Source organism: Balaenoptera physalus, assembly GCF_965194825.1.
Source record: "Balaenoptera physalus genome assembly, chromosome: 3".
Taxonomy (NCBI): Eukaryota; Metazoa; Chordata; class Mammalia; order Artiodactyla; family Balaenopteridae; genus Balaenoptera; species Balaenoptera physalus.
The window spans coordinates 151,295,663-151,308,086 of NC_138890.1; the positions used below are offsets into that span (position 1 = coordinate 151,295,663).

A 12,424-nucleotide genomic window follows, 5' to 3' on the forward strand; every position below is an offset into this window, starting at 1 on the left:
CCCTCTCCAGCATTTATTGTTTGTAGATTTTTTGATGATGGCCATTCTGACCCGTGTGAGGTGATACCTCATTGTGGTTTTGATTTGCATTTCTCTAATGATTAGTGATGTTGAGCATCTTTTCATGTGTTTGTTGGCAATCTGTATGTCTTCTTTGGAGAAATGTCTATTTAGGTCTTCCGCCTCTTTTTGGATTGGGTTGTTTGTTTTTTTGATATTGAGCTGCATGAGCTGCTTGTATATTTTGGAGATTAATCCTTTGTCAGTTGCTCCATTTGCAAATATTTTCTCCCATTCTGAGGGTTGTCTTTTCTTCTTGTTTATGTTTTCCTTTGCTGTGCAAAAGCTTTTAAGTTTCATTAGGTCCCATTTGTTTATTTTTGTTTTTATTTCCATTACTCTAGGAGGTGGGTCAGAAAGGATCTTGCTGTGATTTATGTCATAAGAGTTCTGCCTTTGTTTTCCTCTGAGAGTTTTATAGTGTCTGGCCTTACATTTAGGTCTTTAATCCATTTTGAGTTTATTTTTGTGTATGGTGTTAGGAAGTGTTCTAATTTCATTCTTTTACATGTAGCTGTCCAGTCTTCCCAGCACCACTTATTGAAGAGGCTGTCTTTTCTCCATTGTATATTCTTTTTTTTTTTTTTAATAAATTTATTTATTTATTTTTGGCTGCGTTGGGTCTTCGTTGCTGTGTGCAGGCTTTCTCTAGTTGCTGCAAATGCAGCAAGCGGGGGCCACTCTTCATTGTGGCGCGCAGGCTTCTCATCGCGGTGGCTTCTCTTGTTGCGGAGCATGGGCTCTAGGTCATATGGACTTCAGTAGTTATGGCACACGGACTCAGTAGTTGTGGCTCGCGGGCCCTAAATTAATTAATTAATGCTGCGTTGGGTCTTCGTTGCTATATGGGGGCTTTCTCTAGTTGCTGCCAGCAGGGGCTACTCTTCGTTGAGGTGCATGGGCCTCTCATTGCGGCGGCCTCTCCCGTTGCAGAGCATGGGCTCCAGGCGCGCGGGCTTCAGTAGTTGTGACACGTGGGCTCAGTAGTTGTGGCTCATGGGCCCTAGAGCACGGGCTCAGTAGTTGTGGCACACGGGCTTAGTTGCTCCGCGGCATGTGGGATCTTCCCAGACCAGGCCTCGAACCCGTGTCCCCTGCATTGGCAGGCAGATTCTTAACCACTGCGCCACCAGGGAAGCCCTCTCCATTGTATATTCTTGCCTCCTTTGTCAAAGATAAGGTGACCATATGTGCGTGGGTTTCTCTGGGCTTTCTATTCTGTTCCATTGAACAGAATAGAATTCTGTATTTCTGTTTTTGTCCAGTACCATACTGTCTTGATTATTGTAGCTTTTTAGTATAGTCTGAGGTCAGGGAGCCTGATTTCTGCAGCTCTGTTTTTCTTTCTCAAGATTGCTTTGGCTATTCGAGATCCCTACCTTTTTAAAAGGTAAGGTCTGTGGCATATTTTAGAGTAACTATGAATCTAACAGTTGTTAGCAAAGTATTTTAAAAATATGAATAATTGCACAAATTTGTAGCTCTCAAATATTTTTAAATGATTGTAGGAAGAAAGAAGACCTAAAAAATGATAGTGGCCTTAGCATGTCACTTCATCTGGTTTAGAACTTATTACCATGAGAAGGCTGAAAGTAGATCTCTTATTAATGTTAATTATGAATTTCACTCAAATTAGCCACCATCCTAAAAGAGAAAAAAAAAAGAAAACACCTAAGAGCTAAACTTCATTTCTGAGGAAAAGATTTCCAGTAGATGGCATTATAGGACTATTTCCTTTTCTTACCATTCCTTTTGCTGGTGGCATTAAAATTTGTTTCTTTCTGATTGCTGTGGTTTGTAAAAACGATTACCTTTCTATAAAGTCGTCTTATGGACAGATCAAGGGGCCAGAAAAGCCCACTTAACACATCTCTTGGGCTTCTGAGTCTATTATTTTCCCCAGCTAGTCAGCCAAGCCACTGCATTAACCTCACACCCTTCCTTTCTCAGTCCTTCATTCATTCAACAATATACTTAAAGAAAACCTATTAAATCTAGGCACTAGGCTAGTGTCTCATGATACATTGGTAAAGCAAGACAGATGTGGATTTATTTCATCTGAGCTTTCCTTCATTTTCACACATACCCTGAGTATTAGAACAGGAAATGAGAGGTGGATACCCAGGTGGCTCAGAGCTGGGGTCTAGAGCAAGAATTTCTAATTCACCAGCTACCTGCTTCCTTCGGCAAAGTATGTGACGACTCTGCCTTCGTTTCCTCCACTGTACCCTGGGGAGAGTAGTTGTACCTGTCTCACAGGGCTGGTTACGTGAGTGACAGTATGTGAAGCAGTAGAACAGTGCCTAGCTCAATAAGCGGTGGCTATTATTATTTTTATCACCATGATTGCTGTTGCTCCAGAGCCAGAGAGGCAGCATGAGTTGTGTCTACAATGACTTATGAATCTATAACTGATGAATTGTCAGCCTGCTGTCCCTGCTCCGCCTGAAGAGCTGAAGATTCTGAAAGATTTTTAAAACCTGAGAAAAAGAAGTATTTATTTGTGGTTTTATTAATTCTTTAGAGGCAATATATTTGGTTTTAATGAGTTCTTGTCATGTTTGTGTTGCTGCTGCTAATACAGTTAATTAAGCACCAGCGTTATTCAGGTTTCCTGTAGAGACTGGGCCAGCTGGGTTCTTGCCATTAAAATTCAGCAGTTGTGGTCAAGTTTCATGTGCAGTATTGTTAGCAGCTTAGATTAAGGTGAAGCTTTCTCATTTGGTTCATGGCCTTCTGGGTTACGTAGCAAACACATGTACAGTGTGAGCGCAGGAAGATATTTTGAAACTGAACTTCTCCTTCGTATTATTGCAGATTCCACTGTGTAAAGTAATTAGATTCAACATAGACTACACGATTCATTTCATTGAGGAGATGATGCCTGAGGTAAGGGAAAAGATTATTTAACAGCTTGATGCAGCTTGCTCTTTTGTTTATTCCACACATATCTTTAAAGCATTGAACTTGGCCAGGTCTGGCTTTTTGCCATAAGCATACCCTTAAAGTATTGTGTTCACTGTTGAAAGGACCAGTCAGATGTAGCTGTAGTCAGATGTAGTCAGATGCAGCTTTAGGAATGAGGTTAAAATTCGGGTCGTTTTCCAACTTACTGACCTGTTTTTGAACCCATTTCTCCTTGTGTTGCAGCTACTGATAGTAACTTTACATCTGTTTCTAGTTTGTTTTGGACAGGGGACAGCTTTTGGTTACTGGTCGTCATCAAAGAGGAAATTACAAAAGTGAAACTGAATCTGATAGCTGTTGGAATAATCTTATTCATTATCTCCAGTGACAAGATCAATGCTTGGTTCATTTTTCTTCCCATATATTTACATATTTTTCCTAATTGTTTTTCACTACGTATGCTCAGCAGCAGATTTATCTAAATATATGCAAGAGGTTTAAAATTCCAAAGCAAGATAAATGTGAATCTCAGAATGATTCATTGCCTGATCTTGAATTTAGTGGTGTCAACAAATCACACTAAGAAATAACAACGAGACAGCAAACAAGCTTGTGCACTTAACATTGTGTTGGAGTCGGGGTCGATTTCCTGAGCTCCTGGCTCCTCTTGCAAACCTTGTTTAACGTGAGGCTCTGTCGAGGGCAGTGGAGCACCCAGGGGGATTGATGAGCATGACAGGCGTGCTTAGTTTGCACCTATTTCATTCTGGGCAAGTCCTGTTAATTCCACCTGTCTTTCAAAAAGAATTGAAGAGAAAGGGCCGCCCCTTCATTCTTCAGCTTGGAAGGGCGTTTTTGCTTCCTTTTGATTTTTAAGGTCATAAGCCTTCATTTGCTATTGTAAAAGTTTATGACTCCTGGCATGATCTCACGCAGGGTGATTTATGAACCCCGAGCAAAACAAGTAGGAGGAAGAATTATGAGACAAGTCTCACTTGCAAATATATCATCTGTTAAGCTTGTTTACAGCAGAAATTTTGGTACAAAGTTCTGTAGTTTTTCTTAGTACTTTATTTGCCTTCATTAAGAATTGGAACTTTTTTGGCAGAGAGACCTTTGTTTCTGGTAACTTTGTAATAGTGATTCTGGGTGTATTTGAGGGGTGGAGGTGAGCAGGGGTGGAGCGGGGGAGGTGCTGGGGACAAGCCTATCAGAGCTGGCCTCCCAGTGTGTGATTTGAATTAACAGAAAGTCCCTAGGAGATTCTGATATATTTTATACTTGGGTTAGAAAAATATGACGTAAAGGAGACTCTGATTTTTAAATTTCACATAATTTTATTTGTACATTGAGAAGGGCCAAGTTCACATTTTCTTAGGAATCCTAATGACATTATTGCCTACTTCATTAATGTTTCAAACCAATGAGCTATTATAGCACGGTGGCCAAACTAGGAAATTACCTTGTTTTAGTACAGTTGCAATAGACACTTTTTAAAACACTTGACTAGAACAAGCTGAACCCTGTTAATATATGTTTGCAGTACTACAGTAATTTGATTTTGGTTTATTTTTCAGAATTTTTGTGTGAAAGGACTTGAGCTCTTTTCATTATTTCTATTCAGAGATATTTTGGAATTGTATGACTGGAATCTTAAAGGTAAATAATAGGATTTAAAGAAAAGTCTAGTGCTTGTCAAAGAACGTTGTGGTATGTGTGAAAACTCTTATAAAAGTGGGGGGACATAGTTGAAATTCCTTGTACTTTTGAAATGCCCAGGGAAAAGTTTATTATTCATAGGAATGCATGTTATCATTTGACATGAATAAGTTGTTATAGTCTCATTTTAATACAATTTGACAGTGTCCATTATGGAAGATTACCATTAATTGTTACCTAACTGGTACCTAAGAAGATGGTATCAGTTATGTTGAGTGACTACCTTGATTTATCTGCATTGGGGCAATCTCATTAGTTAATATTTTAAAGCTATTGAACTTTACTGTAATAAACTTCTTCCAAGATGACAGTTTATTAAAACAGAACTTTAGTTAACCTTCGAAACACACACATACACTGTGAGCTACAGCAGTTCAAAACTTGATACTTGGTTCTTGGATAATAGTTCACTCTTTTGGAAGTGCCTCTATTCCAGCAGACACTTATTTATTTATTTTTAAAACAGTATATTGATGAATGGCTTTTCAAACCAAGTTTTTAATAGTATTTCTCTCTTTTTTCCCCCAGTTGTATTGGTTAAGATGGAACGGAATGAAAACACAAGCATATTATATCATCCAGTAGTTCATTTATAACAAAAATCTTTATATCTTTGAATTTCTAAAACTAGTTTTACCATATATACCATATACCATATATAACCTTGGGGCCTTCATTCTCCTTTTTGGGTGGTCTCCTCCCTACAGCCTTCGTGGGATGTTTGTGGCAGTTACCACATGATTGATTTAGCTATTGAGGAGAAAAGGGCGGTTTTCTTATGTCCCTACTTCTGGTGGTATTTTTTTGTAGTTATTATAAATCTTAGGAGTTAAGTTGCAATGTTTGTTTCCTAAGGTGGTTTTATTTATGTTTTCTTTCCTTTTCACTTGTTTGCTTTAGGTCCTTTGTTTGAAGACAGTCCTCCCTGCTGCCCAAGATTTCATTTCATGCCACGTTTTGTAAGATTTCTTCCAGGTAAATCTTTTGACTTGTCAGTGACCCAGTGAGATAGTGCATCTGAAAATAAGCCTGCCATTCTCCTTTCAGTCTTCAGGGACAACTTTCCCACCTCAGACACTTAATATCTACTTCTCAGGTCAGGCATGAAAATGTAAAATTATACATGTTGATTTGTACCCCTGCATAATTTATGGTAGCCCCAAGTTAGATGAGCAATGGGAAAATTGATTTATAAATTTTGAGGGTCTACTTGATAAAATATCATGCAAGTATTAAAATTAATATGGAAAAATGCATGTGGCTTAAAAAAATGCATATAGTTAATTAGAAAACAATTATAAAATTTTATAAACAATATGATTATAACTATGTTAAAAATTACTGCAGTAATAGTTGTAGTAAGATAGTGGTATTATAGGGTTTTTTTTTTCTCTTTTTTGACATATACTTTTATTCATTTTACAGTGAAAAAAACAATAATTTATTCTCTCATGAAATTAAAAATATATAAGTAAATATATACTTTTATGTTTTTAAAGCAATATTTTAACTATTTTAAAACTTTTGTCAAGAGGCTAGCTGTGAGCTATGGCATTGTATTTAGTGTTTTTTAAAATGGTTGGGTTTTTAATGAAATGTTTGGATGGCTTTTTGTTTGTAAAGTCTTCACCATCCTGAATGAATTCATCCCTGGAATCTCATTCCCGTATCTCACTTTCTGGTGACATCCATCTATACTTCCACCCTCTCATTCCCTTATTCCCTTTGCTTCTGCTTGACTCTTCTTTTTTCTCCTTGTGTGCCGCCACCTTTCCTTGCTTTCTTAAGTCCTGTCCTCTGACTTCTGTCTCTCAGCTCTAGTGACCTCAGCCCCTTGTGCTAACCACCACCTTCCATGGAAATGTCACTTCAACCATTTGCCTTTTCTTCTCTGATGTTTGGGCCACTCATTGATAGGGGAGGGAAAAAAATGGCCGCTGCGATAAAACTGTGGTTTATAATTTCAGCTGGGGAGCTTTTCAGCGTGTAAGCTTTCTGCCCACGTTTACATATCAGCAGTTTCAGAAGTTCAGCCTCATGCTCATGCTCTCCTCCTCGTGCCCCTTGTCCTCCTGGGGGCAGGAGCCCTTGCCTCCCTCATGCCTCAGAACCATCCCTTGAGCCTGTCAGATTCTGGGCCTTTCACAGCTTGGCCTTGCTTTGGTGCCCCACCTGCCTCTTACCTTGTCCCCACCCCGCTGCAGCTGCTGATGCCAGAGCCAGCCTCCAGAAGACCAAAACCAGTGGACACGCTTCAGTTGAGTCTCCTCCCTAATGTGGTACCTGGGCTCTTGTTCTGGTCTGCCTGCTGCACTCTCCTTACTTGCCTTCTGGCTCTCTGATTTGTCCTTTGTGGCTTTTGTTTCTTGTCTTTACATTCCAGTTTAGCTTTTCCTCCAGATTTTGTCCATGATACCCTTTCCTCAGTCCACTCAGTCACAATGGCTTATTTTTATTTTAGCATGGTGTTAATCATATTTTTAGTATTGTTAATGTTCATTTTGTTTGGAAAATGCATTCAAAAGATTTTCTCTTTTGTACATCTGGTTTTATTTCATTGAGAGGTCCTTTGTATTTTTTAAATATTTATTTATTTTTATTTATTTGTTTGGCTGCATCGGGTCTTAGTTCAGCCTGCCGGCTCTTTGTTGCGGCACACGGGCTTCTCTCTAGTTGTGACACATGGGCTCTAGAACGCGAGGGCTCAGTAGTTGTGGCGCATGGGCTTAGTTGCCCTGAGGCATGTAGGATCTTAGTTCCCTGACCAGGGATTGAACCCACATTCCCTGCATTGGAAGGCAGATTCTTAACTGCTGGACCACCAGGGAAGTCCTGAGGTCCTTTTCTTCTTTTCAAGTGAATGCATCTACGATTTTATAATGGAGCTTTAGCAGTAAACTTATTAGAAAATGGTGTTAGAGTGAGTTTGTTGAAAAGCCTTTCCTTTCTGTATCTGTCTGCCTCTAGGCATTTTATGACCAAACAAATCTCTAAGAGAAAGTGGACATTTTTAAAATCATCTTAAAGAAGAATCTTATGTCAGATATTTACTTTGTGGGATTTCAACTCTCACAAAATGTTTCTTGTAACTGTATAGGGATAGCACTTAGGTTGTCAAGAAGGGAAAGGTCTATTGACTTATTTTTAAACAGGATTTACTTTTTCATTAGACTTCCTTTTGAAAATACACTTATTAAAAAAAACCCGGGACTTCCCTGGTGGCGCAGTGGTTAAGAATCCGCCTGCCAATGCAGGGGACACGGGTTCGATCCCTGGTCTGGGAAGATCCCACATGCCGCGGAGCAGCTAAGCCCGTGTGCCACAACTACTGAGCCTGTGCTCTAAAGCCCACAAGCCACAACTACTGAGCCCGCGCGCCTGGAGCCCATGCTCTGCAACGGGAGAGGCCACCACAGTGAGAGGCCCATGCACCACAACGAAGAGTAGCCCCTGCTAGCCACAACTAGAGAAAACCCGCATGCAGCAACGAAGACCTAATGCAGAATTAATTAATTGATTGATTGATTAATTAATTAATTAATTAATTAATGAAAGTAACAGCTATTTCAGGGACTTCCCTGGTGGCGCAGTGGATAAGACTCTGTGCTCCCAAGGCAGGGGGCCCGGGTTCGATCCCTGGTCAGGGAACTAGATCCCACATGCATGCCGCAACTAAGACCTGGCACAACCAAATTAAAAAAAAAAAGTAACAGCTATTTCAGAACAATGTTAGTATACTTTACACTATTGAACTGGATGGTTAAAAATGGTTAAGGTATTTCAAATACATAATACAGCTAATAATACTGTATTACATATTTGAAAGTTGCTAAGAGAAAAAAATCTTAAATGTTCTCACCACAAAAAAGAAATGGTAATTACATGACATGATGGAGGTGTTAGATAACACTATGGTGGTAATCATTTTTCATTACATAAGTTTATCAAATCAATGTGTCATACCCCTTAAACTTACATGATGTTACATGTCAGTTATATCTCAATAAAGCTGAAAAAAAATGGTTAAGATGGTAAATTTTATGATACGTTTTTTATCAAAATAAAAAAAAATATTAAATCTTTAAAAAGTGACAACAGGACAAAAGTAGAGTTGGAATGTTGCTGACTAATGGACCTAGATACCAGAAAACAGTTTCTTGATAACAGATACAATTTAGAATACTAAGCCAAGCAAAGGGAAATTTACCTCAGTGTGAAAAAGAAAATTAAGTTTAAAACTAGAAAAAGGTTAAGGATTTTTAAAATCAGTATTTCCTACATTTTCTAAAATGACATGCTTTATGAGAGTAATTAAATTTTTTTAATTTTAAAAACTGAAATAGTTTGTGTCTCTAACTCCTCAAGTTTATATAATACTACTTAAGTTTGGCTTTCTATAATTACAATGTAAGATTCAAATTAATCAGTTCTTAAAAGACTTAACCTTATTAGCTTCTGTCACTATTCGATTAAGAAACTTCATCATAATTGTTGGTGCCACAGGGTTGAAACTGTCAAAGTTTTATAAAGAAAGATAGTGGTTACGTGATTAATTAAAAAATACAGTATGTATATAAAATTTTAAGCAGAAATTTCATTCTATTTCTATTCTATTTGATATAGCACACTCTTCCTGAATTTCTTTGGGAAACAGTAACCTTTGATTATTATCTCCACTGAGACTGTCAGAGATTATAAATATTAGAGGACATCGACCAATCTGCACATACTTCCTAAAATAACAAAAGATAGCAAGCAAGGTTGAAATTTAAACCACCTGCCATTTAATTTGGAATTTTAGAAAACTTTGCTGAAACTCACCTCAGAACTTCATGTAAAGTATGAGAATCTTGATGAAACTGGTTAGGTAAATCCTACCAAAAACAAAGGATAAACATTAGCTCAGTTTTATTCCCATGTAAATTTATTTTCAGATTTATATCTACCAAAACAGGAAAAATGTTATCTATTCAATGTACTGTAACCAGAACTTTTATAGAAATTAAGGGAGACATCAAATAGCTGATATCCTTAATAGTAAAATGCATCAATGGGATTTTGGAGCAAACTTCTTTTTTTTTTTTTTTTTTTTTTTTTAACATCTTTATTGAAGTATAATTGCCTTACAATGGTGTGTTAGCTTCTGCTTTATAACAAAGTGAATCAGTTATACATATACAATATGTTCCCATTTCTCTTCCCTCTTGCATCTCCCTCCCTCCCACCCTCCCCATCCCATCCCTCTAGGTGGTCACAAAGCACCGAGCTGATCTCCCTGTGCTATGCGGCTGGAGCAAACTTCTTAGGGTCACTACAAGTTATAATATTTTTACTAAGACGTCATTTTCCAAATATTTTTTGCCTTTCTATACTTAGGCCATTAAATTTTTAAAGTTCATTAACCTATAGCTACTTTATCCAAGTTTACTGCAAGAAACTAGGTTTCTTCTGTTATACAAAGCCTTTATGTTATATTTTACCAGTACTAACACTATGGAGAGAGTTAATGTCATTATCACATAAAATATATCCTACAATTGTTTACTCAATAATTACAGCAGAATTTCAAAAGCTGTCCTTACTTCAACTAGAATTATCTTCTTAGCAGTTCTCAGATCATCTCCAAACATTTGTAGTTTGTTATATTTTGTCGCTCTTAGTAGAAACTCTTTAAAAACTGCTGAGACTGATAAGGAAATACATGGAAACTTGATTCTGAAAGGAAACATATTTAACACTTTTATTTTCAATCAGTTATATACACATCAATATTATACATATGTATGTAATACACATTAATGAATACATTTACATATACATGAAGGAGCACACAATATTGTAGACTGTTTTTAATTAGGCAGAACAGTTCAAATTTAAAATAGAATATGCATTTCAAAAGACAAAAGTCGCTATGAACAACAGTAACTTTTCTGTGCCAATGAATGTAATATGGAGTTAACTGATTTCAGAACACAGCTGTTAGTATAAAAGTCATACAATTGGTAAAAATATTTATGACTTTGCCTACACAATGAAGATTCTCCCAATTAGTGCATGACTATAAATGAGCTGTTTTCAGTAATAATAAGTTTTAATTTAATTTAATAATAAGTTTTGGGCTTCCCTGGTGGCGCAGTGGTTAAGAATCCGCCTGCGCTCTGGAGCCCAAAAGCCGTGCTCCGCAACAAGAGAAACCACCGCAGTGAGAAGCCCGCGCACTGCAACGACGAGTAGCCCCCTCTCGCTGCAACTAGAGAAAGCCCATGCGCAGCAACGAAGACCCAACGCAGCCAGAAATAAATACACAAATAAATTTTTTTTTTTTAAAAAAAAGCAAAACCCTGTAGGATATAGAAAAATGCCTAATGTATAAAATGCATTATGGTATTGAATGGCAAATTATGGTTGATTCATTTTTCACAATATGACTTCACTAAAAATCTTTAGAAAATGATAAGTTCAAAAGGAAAATACATTTTGATGTATATTTTCATTTTTTTCTGTTCATAACTTTTTTGCATAGTGGTCATCATACTGATAAATGCTTTGCATCCTAATTTTTAATAATTCATCAAGCAGGCAGATATTTTTAAAGATCATGATATGTAGTACCGAATTTCTTGTCAAAAGAATCATATCAGTTTATGCTGCCATGAAAAATGCATTATTAGTCTTCTTCACGTTTTGGACTTTCCTTCCTTCCTCCCTCCCTCCCTCCGTCCATTCCAACTGTAGCTCTATGAGGCTAAGGAGTAAACAGTCTGTCTTGTATCACTACTAACATACTACTAAGTGGTGCATAGCAGGGGCTCAGTAGATACTTGTTTACTGACTTTATTTAATTGGTCATAATAGTGTCTTAGTAAAATACTCATGTATTTCATTACTAATAAGAATGAATGTGTTTTTCAAACATTCTTTGGTATTGCCTCTCATTTTTAAAAAGTAAACCTTTGATTGAAGTAGAACACAAATACTGAAAAGTGCACATATCATACATTTAAGACTCAATGAATTTTCACAAAGTGAATATGACTGTGTCCTCAGCACCCAGCTCAAGATTACCAGCATCCAAGAGCCCCTTTCCAGTCACTACCCAGCCCCTCAAGGTAGCCTCTATTCTGGCTTGAAAATACCATGTATTAGTTTTACCTGTTTTTGAATTATAAAAACTAGAATTGTATATTCTTTTTTGTTTCTGTTTTCTTCTGTATTATGTTTTTGAAATACCTATTGTTAGAGTTAACTGTAGTTGGTTCATTCTCATTGCTGTATAGTATTATATGGTATGACTAAACTAAAATGTATTTGACCTGTCTGTGATTAATGGACATTTGCGTGTTTTCAGTTTTTGACTCTTTCAGATAGCATACACGTGTTCACCAAACACTTGTACATGCCTTTTGGTGAGCATATATTTATGCTTTTCTATAGTGGATATATACCTAGGAGAGGAAATTCTGGATGTGTTTATATTAAGCTTTCTAGATACTTCCAAACAGTTTTCCAAAGTGATTGTACCATTTTACCGTCCCACCTGCAATGTATATGAGAGTTCAAGTTATTCCACATTTGCACCAACACTTGGCATTTTTCTTTCTTTTTCAAGTTAGCCATTCTGATGAGTATTCAGAGGTATCACATTATGGTTTTAATTTTCATTTCCCTAATGACTAATGAAATGGATCACCATTTCATACATTGACCATTTGGATGTTCTCTTTTGAAGTGCCTGTTC

At 37.1% G+C, this 12,424-nt stretch overlaps 1 protein-coding gene across 9 annotated transcripts in view; it reads left to right on the forward strand.

The window, feature by feature from the left end:
* Positions 1 to 12,424, forward strand: part of DROSHA (drosha ribonuclease III) — a 121,526-nt gene that overhangs the window by 37,618 nt on the left and 71,484 nt on the right. For all 9 annotated transcript variants that reach the window (XM_082453685.1, XM_082453679.1, XM_082453683.1 and 6 more), the window contains 3 exons: positions 2,878 to 2,949; positions 4,545 to 4,626; positions 5,587 to 5,661. In XM_082453685.1, coding sequence (XP_082309811.1) covers positions 2,878 to 2,949; positions 4,545 to 4,626; positions 5,587 to 5,661 — 229 coding nt within the window. The remainder of the gene's footprint in view (positions 1 to 2,877; positions 2,950 to 4,544; positions 4,627 to 5,586; positions 5,662 to 12,424) is intronic.